The sequence below is a fragment of the Lagenorhynchus albirostris genome, chromosome 4 (genome assembly GCF_949774975.1).
Source record: "Lagenorhynchus albirostris chromosome 4, mLagAlb1.1, whole genome shotgun sequence".
NCBI classification, from domain to species: Eukaryota; Metazoa; Chordata; class Mammalia; order Artiodactyla; family Delphinidae; genus Lagenorhynchus; species Lagenorhynchus albirostris.
Genome location: NC_083098.1, coordinates 46,087,906 through 46,109,981, shown reverse-complemented (window position 1 = coordinate 46,109,981; position 22,076 = coordinate 46,087,906). Strand labels below are relative to the sequence as shown.

The 22,076-nt window shown below is 42.4% G+C and overlaps 1 protein-coding gene and 1 long non-coding RNA gene across 3 annotated transcripts in view; one reads left to right on the top strand and one right to left on the bottom strand.

Moving 5' to 3' along the window:
* Positions 1–16,587, top strand: part of SEPTIN11 (septin 11) — an 89,044-nt gene extending 72,457 nt beyond the window's left edge. Inside the window, exons 8-10 of one of the 2 annotated variants that reach the window (XM_060147981.1) lie at positions 5,944–6,076; positions 8,753–8,940; positions 15,145–16,587. In XM_060147981.1, coding sequence (XP_060003964.1) covers positions 5,944–6,076; positions 8,753–8,940; positions 15,145–15,208 — 385 coding nt within the window. In that variant the 3' untranslated portion in view covers positions 15,209–16,587. Of the gene's footprint in view, positions 1–5,943; positions 6,077–8,752; positions 8,941–14,718 lie in introns of both variants that reach the window. The other variant, XM_060147982.1, reaches the window with a different exon arrangement.
* LOC132519769 (uncharacterized) lies at positions 8,463–20,303 on the bottom strand. Its single transcript, XR_009540287.1, has 3 exons — positions 20,063–20,303; positions 18,089–18,211; positions 8,463–8,773 (listed from the first exon to the last, which is right to left on the bottom strand). It is a non-coding gene; the product is annotated as an uncharacterized LOC132519769 (long non-coding RNA).
* Between the last annotated feature and the right edge of the window lie 1,773 nt (positions 20,304–22,076).

Here is a 22,076-nt window from a genome sequence, read left to right as displayed (position 1 = left end):
CTAGGAGCGGCTGGCCGCGGTGCCTGAGGCAGCCTGTGTGCAGTGCCAGTGGACTCCCTCCGCTGGATCTGAGCTGCCATTGCAGCGGCAGGGAGGTTATTTTCTTGGAATCTCTTTAGTTTGGTGAAGTCTGCACTGGTCTCCCAGTGAAGTGTTCCTGTGGAATGTATTTGGTGAGAACAAATGGAGACCCCAGACAGAGGGCTTCTAACCAAAAAGTTAGCTTCTAGCTAAGTTTGCATCATTTAGTCCTGCTCTAGGGGCTTGTAAAATTGGCCCTCTTCATTCACGTGAAATGTGCTTTCTGAGGCTGGGTAGAGGATGCCCTTTTGTATACACAAGTTTAGGGGATTGAACTTTGAAATGCATTGACCAACAAATCTCTGAGGAAAATGGTTTTTGTGTGGCAGAGACTATCTTTATTTTTTCATAGAGTTTTTTTTTTTTTTCACCCATGCATAGAGATGAAACGAAAGGAACCACAGTAAAAATGGAACCCATGTGCCCTCCGCCCTCGTTCAAACCCAGGCGATGTTGAAGGGTGAAGGGGCAGCAGTGTGGGTTCAAGTCTTAACCCTGCTACTACCCAACTCCTTAACCTGTCTGGGCCTCAGGTTCTTCATCTGTAAAACGAGGAGCTGGGCTAGATCAGGGGACAGTCAGATCTAGTAGGAGAACTTTTTCCAGAATGTGCCACAGAGGAAATGCTCTAGGCTCTGTGGACCATGTAGTCTCTGTCCCAGTGATTCAACCCGACCCTTGTAGTGTGAAAGCAGCCAGAGACCCTAACCTGAAGGAACAGGAGTGGCTGTGTTCCAATAAAAAACGTATTTACAAAAACAGGCAGGGCCAGAGTTTGCCCTCGGGCTGTAATTGGCCAGCCCCTGGCCTAGATCATCTCTGGGAGCCCTGAGCTGCCTGCAGAAGTTAGAATGCATGTGACTGTTTCTTAAGTCTGTGAGACGTAATTTACCTCCCCAAATGTTAAGACCCATTCAGCACAGCTGTGTTTTTTTCAGCTCTGGAATTTGGAGTCTGTCATGCAGGCCCCTTCACTAACCTTCCACCATCTTGACCAACTGGGGTTCCTGGTTCCCGGGAACCAGGGCTGGTGAGGATTTCCTGCTGCTGCCCGTGTCTCTGCGTTTGAGTTACAGTTTCTCCTGCAAGGCCAGGGTAGCTGCCGCCAGGAGGAGGGTTGCTGGGTGGGTCCAGCCTGTCCTGCAAGGACCACAGGGGCTTCAGGACCCGTGGTGGACGTCGCTGAGGCCTGACTTGTAGAGAATGTGCTTTATTCACACGTATCCCCCTCCCCATTTGGTTCCTTTTCTACTGGCCTGAGGGTTCCTTTCTGAGGATGAAAAGGAGGGAAATATATTTTATATAAAATATATTTTGTAAATGTAAATATGTTATATATAAATATATTATATATATAAAACCAAGGCCTTTACTCTTTTCCCTGTATAAGAAAATAAGAAACAGAGAAAAGTAGACCTTCTAAAAATAAACACCTTCTATCGTCTCAGTTTCTGGGAACCCTGGAAATAGTTTCTCCTCTTAGAAACCCACTCAGTCAACCTCAGGTGGCCCTCTTGGTGTAGGCAGGATCATTTGGAACATGAAAGTTGGCTTTGAGTCACATGTCTTGGCAGATAGCAAGGTGAAATAAACTTGGTTTTCCTCTCCTTGGAAACCACTGCTTTACAAAGGGCCCAGCCTCTCCCTTGGAGGAGTTTCCAGCCTCCCCAGCACTTCCTGTGAGGCTGACACTGAGGGTGCAGGAGGGGACCTGCGTGAATGATGACACAGTTAAGGAAAAGCAAAAGCCACAGTTAATTTAAGGGATTTCCCATTTCAAAGTCGTCATGCCTGGATGCTCATAGAAGACTTTTTTTCCCTGTGAATTTAGGGTGAGCTTGGAGGAGTTATCAGTGGAGGACTCAAGGCTTTTATATTCTCAAAGTAGATAGAGGATCCCTTCACGGGTGTACAGTGAAGTCCGTCCTCCCCTCTGGGCACCCTGTGTCCACCACTTGCCCTCTGGGTGCCACTTGTGTTTATACCATGTGTATATAAAGCAGAGAGTGGCCTCTGAAGCCGAGGCCCGTTAAGTGGGAGCTCCCCTGAATATATGACACCGTGTGAAACCAAACCAGAAGCTGGGCGAGCACAGGAACAGGCTGCATTTAAGCCTTGGAAGTACGTCCCGGGCATAAAAGCTGAACCTGTCCCTGGTGCTTTCCTTCAACCTGCCTGTGTCTCTCTTGTCTTGCGGTAGAATCTTTCTCTCTGTCCCTACACGTGTATATGTCCAGGCGTCAACCTGCTTTTTCTTGTGCGCATCTTTCCCACCTGCTGCCCTGCAGCCTCAGAGCTCATGCCTCACCCCAGCCAGAGCGCCCATGCCTTCGCTGGACCCAGGTCCCCCAGACCCTGGCCCCTTTCCGGCTGGCATTGGGGGGAAGATGGGGGCGGGGATGGGTCTTGTCGCTGCTGCTTGTCTCCTGAGATGCCACCGCCCTCTTCCTAACACTCCATCCTCACCTCAAAGCACCACCTTCTCCTTGACTCTGTCGGGTCACAAAAAGTGCTCCTTTACTGCCCCTCTCTCAAGAAATCACAAAGGTTTCAGGCCCATGAGACCATTCATTTTTAGGAGCATGGAGGCCTCACTTCCCCAGCCTTGGGAGGTGGGGCTCCCACCTGAGCTAGGTGGCCCAGCTGAAAATCCCGGCTCTGTCACTTCTTCACTGTGTGACCTGCACAGGTTAGGAAGCCCCTCTGTGTCCGAGTTTCTCCATGTATAAAATGGGAGGTGATAATAATAGCTACCTCACTGCGCTGTTGTAAGGATAACACATTTGCGTGTGTAAGTTCCTCCGTAAACCCCGGTGGCGTGCGGTGCTCTGGCCTGCCCCCCACTGGGTGGTCCGGGAGACGTAACAGGGAGACAGCTGTGCTACGTGAATTACCGGAGTGCACGATGAACTGGAGTGTCAGTGCTCATTTTCCCTTCCCTTGACCTCCATGAGCAAAGCCTGCCCCTCCCAAAAGCTGTTAGAAGAGAATGAGAAGATAAAAGCCTCAAACCAGCCCAAACCCTCATGAAAAAATTGTTCACTTCTCACTTGCAAAAGGGTGTTAATAACTACAATTAAAAATTAAGTTGGAAGAGCTAGAAATTGCAAAAGGTATCATCACTTTAGGTATCTGAGAGGGTACTATAGATGCAGTTCCTTCTGGACTGGTTTTCACTGACTAGAAGCATAGGGGAGGGTGTCTGGTGTCTCTCACTCACATGTGGATTTCTGCAGGTGCCCAGGGAGTAGGATCTGTGACTGCATTGCTAAGAAACCTACTGCAGGTCACTCCTTGGAGTGGGGGCTTTATGATTTCTTTCTCATACGTTGCTTATGAGTTCCAGTGTCAGAGTTGCAAAGCTGGTTCCTATTCCCGGATGCAGCCATCTAATAAGCATCATGTGTTGAGGCCATCTGGCTGGTGGCAACATTGCTCCTTAACCTTTCTCTAGAACATGCGCTTTCCAGCTTTGGGCTGCAACCTTCACTATCACATGTGTTCTACATCGTGATCCAGTATACACATATCGTGAAGTGATACCTGCTCTTAGAGTGTGCACTGCATTCTGGTTTCTTCTATCCTGTTCTCTAAACTTTTTCTTTTAACATACTGGTTAAAACCCTTGATTGGGTCATGACCCATAGTTTGAAAATGGATCTCCAGAAACTGGAGCCTAAGCTAGGTTGTGGTTGGGACTGGATCAGGTCGAGTCACGCTGAGGGGTCTCAGAATTCCAGTAGCATTACCCAAAGGACCTTCTCTCTGTGGGTCACTTAACAGAAGTTTCCACAATTAAACAAATTTGGTTCTAAGTGAATCAACTTAAACAGGTTTTGTTTTTTTTTTTAATTGAGGGACTTTTCAGAGCACTTAAGACAAGCAGTGGTTGGCAGACTAGTTACATCAAGTCACCTGGAAGCGTTTTAAAAATACAGATTACTTTTGCCTTCGCCTGACATCCTGCGTCAGCAGCTCCAGGAGTGGAGTTAGGAAACTGTGCTCAGAAAAGTCCAGGAAAACACGCCCAGGCGACCCTGACGTGCTGCAGGTCTTGGGAGCCACCGTGCGCTGTGGCTCTCCTAAAGGGAGGTCACACATTGCATTTTCCTTTCGTTCTTTTGGCTTGGGAACCCCACTTTTGAAGATTTCTTGAAACTAGCGATCTCTGGAACACACTTTGGGTCATGTTTCTTGGTAGTGTTTCTCTACTAGGTGTTCCACTGCTTGTTAAGAAAGAAGCGGAAGATGGATTCATTATCTTAAAATCAACAAAAACTGGGTTCCCCAAAAATTTCATAGCAGGGACAAGTCATCTTCTGCCTTTGGCCATTCTGACACAAATGATAGTGACAAAGAGTTTATTAGAAGCTAACAAGCAAAATCAAACTCATGAATTATTTTATAGTTTCATTATCTGTGCATTTCTCTATAGCTTAAACTTCAAGTCCAAATATTGCTATTAATATTAGCCAACACTAATGTCGGCCAAACTTGCTTTTGTCTCCTAAGATAATGTGAAAGCCAAATGTACCTCCAGAAACTCCAAACTCGTGATTGTCCATTACCCAGGCAGTGTTGACACTCTTGAGGGCAGGAGAACTGATTGTTCAGCAACCAATAAGAGCATTGATTATAGAAGTATAAACAATCCTAATCAATGCATTTTGTAAGTATGCTGCTCTGTATAAACGTATATCCACATGCACACGCCCCTCCACCACCTGAATGTCCTTCTCCTTCTACATGGACAAGTGTGAATGCCGGGGTGGCTCTTCATGGAGCCTGGGCTCACCCACAGGCGCTCTTCATTTTGGAATCAGCACTTTGGATGAATTTGGTCCCTGGGTAAAAGTGGATAATCCTGCTGCAGACTTGTGTAACTGTAACATCCCTTGTTCTAGGGAAACTGCAAGGGAGAGAGAGAGATAGCAATTACCGGCAAATGTATCTCTGTTTGTGTAAGTGTGGGTGTGGGTGTCTGTTTTTTTTCTAAGTTGTGTTACCAAAGGTGATTTTTCTGTAAATATAGCTCTTCTGACTTGGAGGTAAAACTGAGTGATGGCCTTTGCTTTAAAATATTGGGCCCCAAGTTCTGTAGACAGTCAGGGGGAGGATAAGGTTTAAAATAAAAATCAAACTCCTCCCTGCTCTATTTACAATTGTTAATACCACTTGAAGAGCAGCAATTTTCTGTAATACCTTGAGATACACTATTGTCTCTTTAGATGGTTCACTGAGTCTGTTTTCTAAATTGGGGGCTGGAGGAAGACGAGTGTGGGGCTAACATTTATTAAGCACCGATGTTATCTCAAATGCTTTATACTCACTCTGCCCACATTTACCTCCCGAAATCATGGGCCCCGGAAGGCACTATATTCAGAGAACACTGAGGCTGAGAGGCCGTGCCCTTCCGAAGATCAGTCAGTAAATTGCTGTGAACCCCAAAGCAACCCTGGTGGATCTGTCTGGCTCCAGTGCCGATGCATTTCTCTCTCTACACCCCCTCCATCTTCTAAAATTCTAAATCACGTCTTCTGTATCTACGTGGTACTGAACTGGGAGATTCTGGCCAGCCCAGGCTTCCCCTGTGTGAATGCCTGTAGCATACAGCTTGGCCAGTAAGAGACATCCCATTAGTGCTACCCTGTACTTACGGCCGCATCTCTGGTTCCTGATGTGCTTGTCTTTCTGATCGCCACATAACTAAAAAGAAAGATGATGCCATTTTGTGTGTCCTTGAACCTGGTGAGTTGGCAGCCTTATTTATTTTGAGGAAGTGGCTGGGTAGGAATTGTCTGGACTGAAATTTCTTATCATGCAACTCCATGACACTGTCCTTGGTTTGTGGCTTTTGAATAGTCTTCAGGAGACATACGAAGCAAAAAGGAATGAATTTCTGGGAGAACTTCAGAAGAAAGAAGAAGAAATGAGACAGATGTTTGTCATGAGAGTGAAGGAGAAAGAAGCTGAACTTAAGGAGGCAGAGAAAGAGGTAAGCCACCTGTCCTTGCATCCGGGGGAGATACAGACGAGACAGGCCTTCGTGCTGCTTTAAGCACTTGCTACCTATGTTCTGTCACACGAGGGGCCTAACTAACCTGGTACGAAGAGTAGGGCAGCCAGTCTTATCCCCATTTCACAGATGGTAACACTGAGTGTCGTAAAGCTTAAGTTATTTATGCAGTCACATACCTAGTTAGTAGCAAAGCCAAGACTAAAGCTAGAACTTAGGTTTCCAGACCTGATCCCACATTCCTTGTAACTCCATATTTCATCAATTTACAAGTGATGAAACATAAGATTTGCAATTCTGGGACCATTATTGTCTCAGTCTACCAGTCAACTCAGTGAGCTAAACAGTGGGGGGCCCTTCGCCCCTGTCTGATGGGGGACGGGCTCCGTCTGCCATGTCTGTGCTCTGACTTCCCTCTGGGATGCACACCCCGGCTCCAGTGTCCCGCTGACTCTAGTTCCCCGCGCCCAGCCCAGGGTAGCTGCATCCTAGAGGTTACCTTGGATTCCTTTTTTATTTCTAAAGAAGTGTTTATTGATTATTTAAGTTTTATTTTGAGAAGTTTCTTGAAACACAAAGTATAGTTTTTGGTGTATCACTTTTTTTTTTTTTTTTTTTTGCGGTACGTGGGCCTCTCACTGTTGTGGCCTCTCCCGTTGCGGAGCACAGGCTCCGGACGCGCAGGCTCAGCGGCCATGGCTCACGGGCCCAGCCGCTCCGCGGCATGTGGGATCCTCCCAGACCTGGGCACGAACCCGTGTCCCCTGCATCGGCAGGCGGACTTTCAACCACTACGCCACCAGGGAAGCCCGGTGTATCACTTTTGATATGGAACAAAGTTGTTTCTAATAATTAAGCACAGAGACACACAAATTATCACTTTAAAATATTTTAAGCACACAAAATCTGCCTAAAACTGCACAGATGAATGTATATTTCATTATAAGGTGCCCATTATTTAAATTAAACCAAGAACTTAATTTAGTTGCCATTAGATTAATGAAGTGTGGAAACTCTTAAGGTCACTTGATTAAATGTAAATGCATCCTTTTTACTTATATTTGTTTCTTATATGTAATACCCTAAATACACGGCTAAACGTGTGCATAGAATAAAGTGAAATAACAATGAGTATTTTCAGATGTACAGATTATTTCACATTATGATGAGTAGTAATTTGATCTCATTTTAAGTAATATTTTCATTATAATAAGATACAGTTTTAGCAGAGTTCAGAATTAAAAAGTCAATTCTCTTCAGATTTTAAAATGACCCAATTAATTCTTTAGCTGATATAGCTCAATGAATATTACTCATTTTACCCTGTTAAGAGATAAACTGAGGGACTTCCCTGGTGGTCCAGTGGTTAAGAATCTGCACTTCCACTGCAAGGGGGCACGGGTTCAATCCCTGATCAGGGAACTAAGATCCCACATGCTGTGCAGCGTGGCCAGAAATTAAAAAAAAAAAAAGATAAACTGAGGCGCATTACAATTTATAAGAGTTTATCTGAGCAAACATCAATTGGAATCAGGCCCCATGGATTTCTGCTGTAACAGTCACCCCAATGAGAGCAAGAAATAGGTTTGCCTTTGATGGTAGATAATAAGAAACTTAGAGGTTATTTAAATAGCTAAGTACTCACCCTAGTTTTGCTGCAGAGAAAGGAAAGTTGAGCCTTATTTGCTGTTGGCTTTAAGTATCAAGTTGAATGCTAGGTAAAAATTCTAGAATTATCTAAATAGTAAGGATTTTCCCCTCCCTCCCTCCCAGTTTTTTTTTAATATAAATTTATTTATTTATTTTTGGCTGCGTTGGGTCTTTGTTGCTGTGCGCGGGCTTTCTCTAGTTGTGGCTAGCAGGGGCTACTCTTCGTTGCGGTGTGTGGGCTTCTCCTTGCAGTGGCTTCTCTTGTTGCGGAGCACGGGCTCTAGAGTGCAGGCTCAGTAGTTGTGGCGCACGGGCTCTAGGCGTGCGGGCTCAGTAGTTGTGGCTCGTGGGCTCTAGAGCGCAGGCTCAGTAGTTGTGGCGCACGGGCTTGGTTGCTCCGCGGCATGTGGGATCTTTCCGGACCAGGGCTCGAACCCGTGTCCCCTGCATTGGCAGGTGGATTCTTAACCACTGTGCCACCAGGGAAGCCCCCTTCCAGTTTTTGTTTCTGCATTGTGATAATTTTCTAAATTCAGTTTGTCAAGTGCCCGAAATTTCTCCACATACTCTTCTTATTTGAATAGTATGGGTACATATATCTGTAGTCACTGTGTAAGTCTCTAAGTAAATATAGATTATACTTTTCAAAAAAGGACCAGAAGTAAAGAACTTTTCTTACCACTAGGGTGAGTTTCTTATTAGGAGCATGGATAATTTTTATTTTCTTCTTTATGCTTTTTACAATGAACACGTATTTTATTATCAGAAAAAGTGCACAGAGGTTCCCCTTAGTGCTAAGGGGTCCAAGTTTCAACAGTGTGTAGGGCTCCAAGGGGTGCTTTTCACCACCTCGGCCTGGCTCAGCACCAGACGGTACCTCAGTCGTGTAACTAAAGCACGGGCAGCGGCACACACACGTTCTGCTTCTGAACGGATCCAGGTAGCCTTACGCCAGTAAGCGTACCATTCCCTCCACCAAGCTCGTCTTCCTCCTCTTCTCTCCAGCTCCACGAGAAGTTCGACCTCCTAAAGCGGACACACCAAGAAGAGAAGAAGAAAGTGGAAGACAAGAAGAAGGAACTGGAGGAGGAGGTGAACAATTTCCAGAAGAAGAAGGCGGCAGCTCAGTTGCTACAGTCCCAGGCCCAGCAGTCTGGGGCCCAGCAAACCAAGAAAGACAAGGATAAGAAAAAGTAAGCGGGTGTCACCCCCATGCAGCGGGGCCCTCTAACAATTTATTCCTCTTGCATGTCTCTACTTTTCCCATTTACAGACTGGAAACTGGTCTATTACCAGAAAGATAAAAGCAAGAATTTTCTCTACAGTGCAGGGGAGACGACAAAGGTTTTTAAAGTATTTCTAAAGGGTACACAGACACTAATTTATAAAACTTGACCACACGATCAAGCAATCAGGACTGGAGTAACCTGTCATCTCCAGTAGTATCTTCTGCACCAACACTAGGACTCTTGAGAAGACAGTGCGTTTCTCTTCACTACTCTCTGGAGACAATCCTCATGGCTCTTGATAAAGGGCATCCTAAAATTACGATTGTTAGAATTATTTTTCTATTCTCCGTTGTAAGGCTTAAGAAGCCAGTCGTTGAAAGTCTTGTTCCCAAAATGAAAGATTTGGAAGAACTCCTAGTGGCCACTAGTTTTCCCTCTAAATTCCACAAGACGATGAATCGTTTTATTGTGAAAATGGGATCAAAATGCCCGTTAAGACACCTCCACCAATTCTCAAGACACACCTGTACCCGCACAAAATTTTTTTTTAATATGGCCTTGATTTAATGTGCCAAAGGGTCAGATTCTGCTATTGAGTTGTCGCTTCCTATGACACCCCAATAGCAGCGGCCTGAATCCAGTGGGAGATGTGGGCCTGCCTTGAAATTCTGCTGTGATTTGAAGCTTTACATCAAATCACCTGAAAGACTAGAGGGTGCCATTTTATGACAATTACTATTGGTTTGACAGTAAGCACAGTGGTCAGTAAGATACCTTTGAAGAAACCTTAGTGCTAGCTGGGTGGTGAGCCCGTGGATGCCACCCTGCTTTGTCTGTTTAAGGTGTGGTCCTCTGAGGGCGTGTTTCAGGATTCCTGCTCTTCATCCATTGCTAAGGTTCTAGGGCAAAGGCTGACAACTAAGTAAACAAAATGTTGGTACTGGAGTAAGCAAAGAATTACATTCTTAGACATATATGGCAGATAGGATTGAGCCTGCACAGTAATCGAGTCCTATCCCGGGGGGGTGAGCTCCATAGTGGTGTTCACTTAATCTGAGTGAACGTGCAGACTTGTCCCTGAGGAATCTTGTTACGTTTCCTGTGGTAGAAACCAAAATGCACTGCTACAGTGACGTGCAGAGAAAGTTTGGAATTCTGCTTTGCAGACCTTGACTTTCCAAGCTTTGAGCCAGCAGGAAATGTATGAAGAGAGCAGGGGAGCCAGCAGATTTTCTAAGCAATAGAAAGTTGGTATAGGTGAGCTGTGAGTTAAATGGGGTTGGTACAGACCCACGTGGTCAAAGGACTCCAGGGGCCGAAAATTTAGTTATGCTGGATTAATTCTGAGAGTAACAACTGCCTAGATTATAATCCAGTTCAAGAAAGCACTTTGTAGCTACACATGTTGGGAGGGCATCAGTCACTAATGGTGACGTTCCCCATGCAGATTCAGAGATTAGTGACTCTTCCGGGGAAGACAAAACGAAAGCCATCTGGCATCATTCCTTGTTGATCCAAACTAACCCAGGATAAAAACAGGTGGAGTGTGTGTGTGTGTGTGTGTGTGTGTGTGTGTGTGTGTGTGTACACATCTATAGGCATGAATGAAACAGGAAGCTGCTGACTCACGGTTTAGGAAACCCAAAGTCGAGTTTTTCTTACCCTGAAGCACTAAAGTGCGTAAAGGTACATGTTTCAGAACTTAAAATGTTTATAGAAGACCAGCAATGTTCCAAGGATATTTCATGTGTACTGGATGTGCCTTTAAGCAATAAAAATTCCGAGAGCTGACCAGTATTGTGCCTCCATTTTAAAAAGTACCTAATAACGGACTTCTCCGTGCAAGGAGGTTTTCCTTTTCCTATAGAACATTTTAGGTTATTTTCTTCCCAGCCTTGGGCCTTAGCAGTGTATAATGCATTTCACGTTTATGTGAAGTGTGTGCGAATTCTATTTTAGCCTTATTTATACATTCTCATTTATTATTAATGGAATTAGACTTAATTTGGTGAGCAGTAGTCACCAGATTTTGTGCCTGACGAGGGCGCGTACTTTTCGGTAACTTCTATGTTCTTAAGCTTTTCCACACTTTCCCATTTGAACAGTGAAAGCAGTTGCCAGTTGGAGGCCTGAAGTGTCAAAGTTTAAAACAAAAAAAATCACTTCCCTTGCTGCCAGTGGAGAGTTTTGGTTAGAGAGGACCACAGACAGACAGTAGTCAGGGTAACCAGAACAGTACTTGGAAAATAAATGCGAGGCTCTTTCCTCCTCGTGTAGCTGGAGGAGAGGCTGGAGTCATCACACTTGTCGCTTAGGAGCTGCTCCAGGGAGAGAGTTTAAAAAGAGATGCGTATTGATTCACCTGCCATGCTTCCACCTCAGAGCTTCACTTCGTTTTTCTAATAGTTTTAAATTCCGTTTTTTTCTATTCTAATGACACGCTCCCTCTTTAACGTAGGTAAGGCTTTGTACTTCTCCTTGACCTGTTAGTGGCATGAGAGCATATAACATTTCCTAAGATTGCAGACAAGGTAGAACTAACCCTGGCACTGCCATTAGCTGGACCCCCGCTTCCTGCCATCTCTGGCCACCAAGTCACTTTCCTTGTTTGCGGCTACACCTCAGTGGTGGGAGTGCCTGAGGGTAAGTTGTTTGGTAGTTGTTCAGTGTTCATCTTTTCTGAAAACTTTGCACAGTTGCCAGCCAGCAGTTTGTTGGTTAAGATGAATCCATTCCAAAAACAAAGTTTTAAAAATCTATCATTTTAAAACGGTACCTGGCATCTGATAACTATAGTTTACACAATCATCCACTCATCTTTTCTTTTTTAAAATAATATTTTGATTCTTCCTAAGGAATGAAGTTGCATGTTTTGGACTTGCCTCAAATTAGACATGTGAACCTTGGACTTGGCATTGCTTTATACCTAGGAGGGGGAAGGCTCCGGGCATTGCTTTAGCTGTAACCATATAATGATTGTCCTTTTTTTTTTTTTTCCCTCCCAAGTAGCTTAATAGCATGTCCTCCATCCACTATATTCCAATCCCCAAGTTAATTGTTGAAAGACATTTATTGTATATTCAGTACCGATGTGATACCCAAATCTAATAGATAATGGTTTTGTGTTATCTGAGAAGATGAAAGTCAAACAGCAAATCCTTTCACTAGAACATGTAGTGGTTTCAAGAAGTCACTCATGAATTCTGAATTACCTGCAAATGGAAACTAACCACGTGTTCTTTAATTCAGTATTAAAATTTTGCTTTTGCTTGTCATGTAGAATAGCTTACTCAAATTTTTGGTTTTAATTTCTGTCAGTTCCATAATCATTGCATGAGCATTCACCATCACCAAATGCTGGTGCTGGCACTCCTAATTTTCCTTCTTTTAATTTATTATTATTTCTAACTTTTTTGTTTTGTTTTTTAACTTGCAGTGCAAGCTTCACATAAAGCCTGGCAAGCCAAGGATGGTCCGCATTCACCTGCTTTTGCAGTAATATTGTATCTCTGCCATCTGTGTCCTTTTATTTTGTTTTATTTTTATTTTTTTCCCTTTCCCAGACACCATATAACGATTAACTCATTTTGCTGAATGTTGTTTGGTGGTGGAAAATGATAGAACAAGGGGATAACAGCAAAAGCTGTGTGCAGCCGGACTTTGTTTCTGGAAAGCAAATGATTTGCCTTTTATGCCTGTTCAGAGTGGCAGCAGGAAGCATGCCTGTTCTGTTACTTTTATGTTGCTTTGGACCAAGGGAAGGAGGCTAAATTGCTACATGTACGTCTGACAGGAAAACTTTTCACCGCCTCAGCAGCTGACTATAAACCTGAATAGCCATGACAACTTGCTCTCCTTGATTATTCGTCTCCATGACGCAAAAGGCCCTGAACTCCCTCTGTCTCTTTTCCACACCTGCCCCGAACCAAGGTAGCTTTGTATGTAGGCAGAACGGTGGGTAAGCTTTACCTGACTTTTACCCTTGCGTGGATTTTTTTTATTACTATAACAGCATCATTTGGCCTGGGTTGTGGGTCTGTTCAGACTGACTGTCTCCTCTTATGGCTTTAAAAATGTGTCTGAACCCCTGTGTCTCGAATCCTGGCCAAGTGGGGTTGTAATAAGAAAATGATGAGTCTGTTCCCTTGTGTCAGGGCAACCATGGCCCTCTCACAGATCATACAACCTTGTTTAGTAGAAGAATCTTCTACTAAGGATGACGGGCTTTCCACAACCTGCCTACTACTTACAAGATCCAGTCTTTTCATAAACACACCTAAATCTGCTCTCAGTAGGCTGAGAGAGGAGGGCCTAATGACTGATTCCAGGGTATCGAGTGCTTCTAATAACAGTTTTCAAAAATTATGAGGAGAAATTTTCCAGCAATATTTAAAATAGAAAATCTGTTATAAACTGTATCATCTGCAGCACAAGTTTGAGGAGGCCTTGTCAACTTAAGGTAGAAATGGGAAGGAACATAATATAAACCCACAAGTCAAGAAAGCAGAAATTCAGCTTCACATCCAGTTTCCTTGCATAGTCTCTTTATGATATTTGCAGTAAAGGCATGATGGGATAGAACAGCTGGTGTTTCAAATCCACTTGTCTTGAAGGAATGTCCTCACCTTTTCCTTCACGAAGACTAGCTCTACCTGCTCTTTGCGTTTAAGGCCCCAGTGCCCCATCAACAAGGGTTAGGACTCAACCATATGGCAGGACATAGACTACATGCCAAATTTGTATGGAAAAGGGCATATCTAATTTCTTTTCTGTACTTTTCCTTTTTGAGGCTTATCCTTTCATTTCCTTGATTTTTTTTCCCCCTCTAATAACAAGATACTCGCAGCTTTCTCTCTAACTCCGTAGTCTCCTGTTTCTTACTTGAAAGAATAACATTTCTCACGAACCTGATACTTCACCTCTGCATTTTCCTTTTGGCCTTCACTAGTCATACATTAATCAAATAGGATAGAATACACACACACTTTTTTTTTTTAATAAGTCTCTAATTGATTCCAATGAAGACTTTTTTCCCTTCTCTTTATCCTCAACCACACTATTATGGGACAGAAGGAATGGTCGTCCATGAACTGATTTAGGCTTAATTAGGCAAAGTAAGAAATCAGTTTCATGGAAGCCGAAACTAAGCTGGGATACAAACTGCAAACCAGAAGCAGCAACAGTGATATAAAGACAGGCTTAGGAGCTACTGGACCAATGTTTTTGTTTTTGCTTTTGCTTTTTTAATGATTCTAGTCTGAAGCTGGCTATCAGGCAGCATGCTGATTCTAACCATGGGCCGAGTTTGCTCAGATGCTGTGCACCAGACAGAAGCTTGAACACTTGTGTTGTATGCTTGTTCCAGCCATTGCTTGTGTGAGCATTTTCATGCCTTGTAACAGGAAATACACTTCTAAATTCTAAAAATGCATCACTTTAAAATTTTCATTTTACGTGCATCACTAAAGCCTTTTTAAAGTGAGCCTAGCCACGAAAGGCATCCAGCTGACTTTTTGATTCCAAGATTGTTGATTGACTGGATTGATTTTTCTTTTCCCATTAAATTTTTCACAGAAAAATAAATCATGTGGAGAGTCAGGGAATAAAAAGTCAAAGAAAACATATAAAAGCTTTTTTAAAAACTGCATTGCTTCTGAACTTTTTTCTGCCCCTGCTCCCTGGCCCTGTTTGGTTTGTTATTGCTGCCCTCTCTTCTTTCTGTATCTGTGCCTTTTTTCACAGTAGTCCTTGGCTCTGCACGGAATAAATGATACCCTCAAATCTAATTGGATGTGCTTTCGCCTTTGCATGTAAGTACGGCAGTAAAAAACCTTTGAGACCTTTTTGACTTTTTAAAATTAGAGAAACAAATGGGATAGATGGATTTTTTTTTCCCTGGAGGGGGGTAGGGAGGTATTGGTTTGAGTAGTCTTTGTTTTTTTAAAAAACAAACAAACAAAAAACCTAAATATATTTTAAATGGCTCACATTTATATCTTTTTTTACAAGAAACACAGAGATTTGACTTTTCCTTGATATCCGTGTGCAAGTCAGAAATTACTAACCCCAGTCTGTTCTACACAGCATTGTGGGTTCATTGGATATTAGAGGGTCCTTGGTTTGGTTTTTTTTTTTTTTTGGTTTTTAGTGTTTCATTTTTTTTTCTAGGTTTTTTGTTTTGGTTTGGTGTTTTTTGTTTTTTGACTGCACCGCGCGGCTTGTGGGATATTAGTTCCCTGACCAGGGACTGAACCTGTGTCCTCGGCAGTGAGAGCGTGAAGTCCTAACCACTGGACTGCCAGGGAATTCCCAGAGGGTCCTTGGTTCTGACTGTGTAAGTAAAGTTAGAATGAGAAACTACTACCTTCCACTAGAGAAAAAGCAAGAGGAAAATTTTTTTTTATGCTAGGCTCCCTTTATGATTGCTTAATTTTTGGTGATCTTGGTTTAATGGTCTTTCCCTTGTGCTAACTACTGGCAGGGAGCACCTTTTTTTTTTTTTTTTTTTTTTTTGGTGAGCTCTTGCTGGCCTCTCCCCACATCTTTTGTTCAACCATAATGACCATCTTTTTGCTTCTTCTGGACTTTAGATGCCCATAACAGTTGTTAAGTGCGGTAGGATGTGATGGAAAAGCACTTAGGAGAATTTACTGGCAGTTTAGAGACTATGTTTTCCCAACTTAAGGCTCTTTATTAATTGGTCAAGGTTTTGTCCAGAAAGGTCACCTCAACCAGGGGAACATTTAACAAAATGCTGGGCACAGGTTACTCACCTTCCTCCTCTGCTTTGTGATCTCACCAGCAGTAACACTTCGTATCTTGTGCACCTCACAAAGACTCGGTTTCCTCACTTTCTTGACATATCCATAAGTGTTTCATATACAAACTGTTGAATCGGGTTTTTCAGCTGTTACCAACCCATGTCATACTGTCTCTGTGTGGTCCTACCAAAACTGTCCATTCAGATCCCTTTGCTTTCCCATTTGCAAGTGTCTGAGTTGTCAAGTCTCAGCTTCCAGAAGTCTCGGTTCCATTGACAGGATACATGTGTGATGACTCTTTAGGGGAAATGATGACGTACAAAGTCTAGATTGTATGTAGGTATGAAGGGAATTTTTAAAATAAGTTGAAGATTAAGCTGTGAACAGCATTAGAACTTTGTCTATTTCTTAATTTTAAAATATGCTGATATGCCTTAAACTGTAGTTGTAGATCATTGTCATTTTGCTGTTTGAAAATAACCAATGTGTTTTTAAAACTGTTATGTAATCTACTTTCAGTGTTAATGCAGAATTGTCATATATGTAAACTGCATGTTAGACACTTGTCTTTTTTAAAAAACTAAAATAATTGTATTAATGTGAAGCATATCATTTTTTCAAGTATGAAAGTAATCACTTAGCAAACTTGCTTGGTAATTTGGTGTCTGTTAAGGTAGGAGAGTGGCGGACAGGTAATCTATGCATATATCACTAGTGCCAAGACATAAAGTGGGGGAAAATATATTTTTACCCAAACATTGTGTGCCCTTTTGTGAGTTCTTTTTAGTGACTGTTTGACATGCAAATGTACACATGCTTATAATATTGGATAAAAGAAATAGGGATGAAAGAGTCTCGTGTTTTCCTACCTTGTCTGGACTTCAAATGCTACCATCTGGGCAGCACCAGCTCCTCCAAGATGCTTGCCACGTGATGTCCTGTACGTCATATTACTGTCTCTGCCACCCTTTCTCCCTGACTCCCATCCCCTTCCACCCTGACTAGCGCCCCACTGCCCCAGCCGAGGCGTCCTCTTCTTCCCCGGCCTCCGGTGCTGGCGCTGCAGCTCACCCCCCCAGCTGGGCTTGAGGAAGTCATCCCTTTACTGACACACTGCTGTTCTTTCACAGTTTGTTGTAGAGAAGCTCCTTTTTTTTTTTTTAAGCCTTTTAAGAATCAAATTTGAATCTGAACCTTTCTTTTTTCTCTTCTGTAGCTTCTTCTTTATGTAACCATCCTGTTGACAAGCCCTACTCTCTCCTAATGGACATAGAGCATTAGAAGAGCAGGAGCTGTCTGTTCACACGTGTTGGGGAAGAGTTACCTCATTTCCACCATCGCCTCCTATTCTTTTAAAGTCTGGGTCAAATATTGCACTGCTGTTTGTATTTGTCAATGTCTGTTTACAAACCACTGCCCATAGTGGTTACTTAAGTGACTTATCACCACCAAAAACAGTAATACCTAATACTACTACTTAAAAGGAAATTGAGTGAAACAGAGAACTTGGGCCAAAACCCAAGGTAGCCCTGTGTTGGGATCCTCTTGCTTAGCTGTCATGTTCTTGAAGCTGCTGACACAAGAACTCATGGACTGAAGACAGCATGGACCCTAATCTGAGGGTCCACAGACTTGATCTCATGTTAACTCCAGACCTCTGTCCCATGAGTGACATTCTGAACAGCCCGATCAGGACCCTCTACCGTCAATCAGGTCATAAGATCGGGGCAACAGTTTTCCTTCCTTTTGTTAGCTTTGTGGGTTGTTTTGAAGTTTGGGATTTTTTTCCTAAACATTTGATATTGCATGAACAAAGATGGCTGCATTTTTTTAATTTGGAGTGTTCTATTGATACAATGTTTTTATTTTTCAGCTGACCGTCTGCCTCTTGAGAGAGAGAAGTGGGCATCCTTCCTTTAAATTCAGGAACCATTGTTGTTTTATTTGACTCTTTTTCTGTTACCTGCACCCCTCATCTAAGTTTTCGGGGTTTGGGATTCTGTTTTGGAAAAAAAAAAATTTTCCTACTTAGCCAGTTCTGTTTTATGTATTGGTTATTCAAACTTAGTTTTGGTATCAAAATTATGCCAATTTTAAGCTCAAGGGGAAATTTAAATGAAGTTTTAAGTCACAGAATTCTGTTTAAGATGCTCTCCTCATCTCAGATATAACAACAAAATCCCTGTGCTGTCACTGGGATTTTGACCTACAAGTCTTAATCATGTTTAAAATGCGCCAGTGTTAGGTAGATGACTTTTCTGCCTCTGGGACTCAATTTATATTTAAAGGTACCTTAAAATAACTTTCTGGCCCATCCCTGCCTTTTTATTTATTGCGAAGCTCTTCTTTACCTTGTGTCCAGTTTTTGTGTCCTGGACCATGGAAACAAACCCCCGACAAGTACGTATCCTGTCCCAGACAACAGCAACAGTGACTTAACGTTGATTCTGATCAGGTGGCTTACTCCACTGTGTCTGCAAAAAAAAAAAAAAAAAAATCTGGAAATCACTTAAAATACACCCACATGCAAACACACACACTTCTGCCAGTTGAGTCTGTGAGTTCTAATGCTGACTCGTTTGTGACAGGCTATTTTATTAGCAGCCACCTCTTAGGTGCAGTTTTTGTAGTCAAGGTACAATTTTCAAATTCATTTCTATTTTAAGGCATGAACACGCATTTTAAGTTACCTTTTCATTTCATTACTTGTCAATAGTCTGCTTATTTCCATCATTTTTTAGCCCTATAGTAGGTGGATATTGGTGGCGTGAATTGCATCTGGTAAAGATCTTAAGAGTGTTCCCTTGTATTTAAGAATGGTAACATATGCTTCTGTTGAAAGGTGAAATGATGAAGCAACAGTCCCTGCTTCTTGAATCATTTGATTCTTGGAAGAGGTTATTTAGACCAATTGGAGGAGCTTGCTGGCAAGGGGCCTTCTTTACTTAGAAAGACACTATTATTAAATGCAATAAAATCAGGTTCATCTGAGCCATTAAATGATTAAAATATAAGAGTCAAGAGCCATCCCCTCCATACTACAGTGTAATCTGTAAGGACAGAAATTTGCTAATGATGTGACCGCTGGTTTGCGGGTGGATGGTGGGTATCAACTCCTTAACTGATGCTACAGCATGACATACTGTCAGGTTTGTAAGTTAAACACGAACATCCTGTTGTGTGAAACCACTGTGATTACTAAGTACAACAATTGGATTTATTTTTAAACTTTTAATATTTTAATATCAACTTTACCCTATCACTCATATTTTAAAAGTAAATTCTGCATCAGATTGTAAAGACATTTTTTGGGCAATATTTAAAAAGCAAATTAGGCAGTATTTTTTTTGTTTGTTTAAGTAGAGAAATGTGTTATCTACTTCTGTTATTCCCTTTTTAATCTTCATGTTGGAGGAAGTGTAATGGTAATCATCTTAATGGGAGGGGCTAGGGAGCTGGGTATTACACGCAGGTTGGCCTCTGTTCAGTTATCTAGGGAAAGTGGATAAGACACCACTGGTCAAGTACACAGCTATCCTCCATTGATTTGGCATTTTACTTAAGGTGGTTCCTTTTCTCAAATGTTGATAAAACTGGTAGGTTCTCAAGTTCTCTTGGCTGACCAACTAAGAGATACGAATAATAAAAACTACTCGTTTATCTCAAGCTAGATTGTTGGAAAGCAGGGAGAACTGAGCCATCTGAACCTATTTCCATTGGTGATAGGCTTTTTATTTTTCATACAGTCTTTAAAACAAAAACCTTACTTGACTTCAGATACAGACTCGGCCTTATTGCTGAAAAGTGAGTGTAGTCTAGATGGTCTACTTGAGATAGGCACAGCACACGTATAAAGGAGAGACCTGATCTGAATTAGTATGTGCTGAGCTGGGTCAGATAAAATTAGGTCATCTTCCCAATAGGCTTGACCATACTTTTCCCCATCAACTGTACCTAAACGTCCTTCTTAGTTATTTTGGTTATTTTTCTGCCTATCATTTTCCCAGCTTATGGGTAAAAGTTCTGGATATCTGAAAAACTAAGTACATAATTTTCACTGTATTTAAATGACATTTCTATGCAAAACCTTTTGCTTTGCAGATGACTGTCATCTTTCCACCCTGGAGACTGACAGTGTTGGCAATGTGGGTCATTTTGAAGATCCTTGTACTTGAATCCTTAAGACCATGGTATTTAGTCCTTGAGACTGATACCATCTGGCTTTCAGATCAATCTCTAGCAAACAACTGGCACCCTCAGGGCTGGTGTAGAGGTTGAATGTGTTAATCTAAAAAGACTAATTGCGAGCCTCGGTATCTGCTCACCTCGCTTTCCAACCTTCCTATTCTGACAGGTAGCTGTTTACAAATGAGATCTTTTGGTTGTTAGTGGAACATCGTGGGAGGTACAGATGAAGACTTCACGTCTGCCTCAAATCAGTTATTTGCATGCTGTGTGTTGAATGGCATTTCAGTCCACTATGGAAACTTCCTTTCAAAATCATGGCACCTAGATCAGAGGAGGCAGAGGCTATTATCACAAGGTTGGTCCCTGTCAAAAAGAAAACTTGTGTATGGTGGGGAGGGTGCAGAATAACATTCCACGAAGAACTCTGCTTAACCATGCCTTCTCTGCACGGTGCGTTGAGAATACTGAAGGGTTGCAGTTCTAGCTCTCCTTGCCCTTTATTTATATCCATCCATCTTTCCCACACAACCCCCCCCCAATACTTTTTTTATTCTATATACTGCACCAGGCCTACATTAGGTACTGTGGATGTAGCCACGCACTATGAATTGCATGTCTCTCTGCATACCTCAAACACGGCAAATTCTGGGGGTAAACAGAAAAGGTAAGCCCTTTCTATGCTAAATTGTGAGAGAGAGTATTCTGAAAAGCAAAACCCACCTCCACCCCCAATTGCTTTTCAGTGGTTTCTTTCTTAAGGTTGCCCTTCTTTCTGGAGTGTTCTCTTGCTAACAAAATAAGCTGTTTCTGAGAATGAGAAACCAGTTTACTGGGCCTATGCTTTTCTACACTGCCCTACTGTTGTGTAACACAATAAGGTCAAGTTTTGGCATCTGATCTGCTATGAAGGTTGTACTTCAAGAGTCAAGAGAAATGGAGAGGTTCAGCCTCCTGGAAACTTCAACACTAGTGTTTTGTGCTCTCTTCAGATTTCTCTATCTGATAAGACGTTCTTGGTTACCTCTCATGACACCTTTTCAGTAATCAAGAGATGGCCCAGGGAGAGTTATGTCTGTGTGCTACACATGGGTCTTACATCATAAAAACCACTGCAGATGGTCCCTGACTTAAGATGGTTTGACTCACAATTTTTTGGTTTTATGATAGTGTGAAAGTGATATGCATTGAGCAGAAACCATATTTCCGAATTTGGATCTTTTCCTGGGCTAGCAATACGCAGTTTGGATGCTCATTTCGCTGGGCAGTGGCAGCGAGCTGCAGCTCCCAGTCAGCCAGTGCAATCACAAGGGTAAACAACGGATACACTTAGAAGCATTGTTTTTCAATTCAGTATTCAATAAATTCCATAGAATATTCAATACTTTATTATAGAACAGACTTTGTGTTAAATGATTTTGCCCAACTGTAAGGTTACTGTAAGTGTTCTGAGCACATCTGAGGTAGACTAGGCTAAGCTGTGATGTTCAGTAGGTTAGATGCATTAAATGCATTTTCGACTTAAGGATATTTTCAACTTACGATGAGTTTATCGGGATGTAACCGCACTGTAAATAAAGGAAGGTCTGTAAACTCATCAGTATGGTGAGGGAAAGCTTTCATTTTAACTCCTTAATGCAAGCTGTGCTACAAAGCCTGTACTTCATCTTTTCTGTCCTAATGATTGGTCAGATCCAGCTCAAAATGAAAGCAGCAAGCTTTTGGGAGTTGGCTATTTTCAAGTATTCTCAATTCGAAGTTATCTTGCAGGACCAAACAATGAACGAGTATTAGGATTTTTAATTTGCAAAACTTTTCTTTTTTTTTTGGTATGAGACATACTTAGCCACCATCTGTCCCAAACCATGGCAGATACTGCTAATTTCCCTCAGTCCCACACGCACAGGCCTCCCATGGCTTACGTGATGTGAACTTGTAACTGCAAATGATGCTGATGCATTGCTTAGCAACAAGAGGTGAGCGCTCAACTGCTCATTCCCACACAGTAAGCCCAGTTTCTCCCTGAAACTTAAAAAGATGTTCTATTTTTTCTAAAAGCACCATCTAGTGGCCAAAGCTCAAAACATTATAAATGAGCATAGGAGACATTCTCCTGTTAACAGCTTAAAGACTAGTTTCAACAATTTTGGAGGC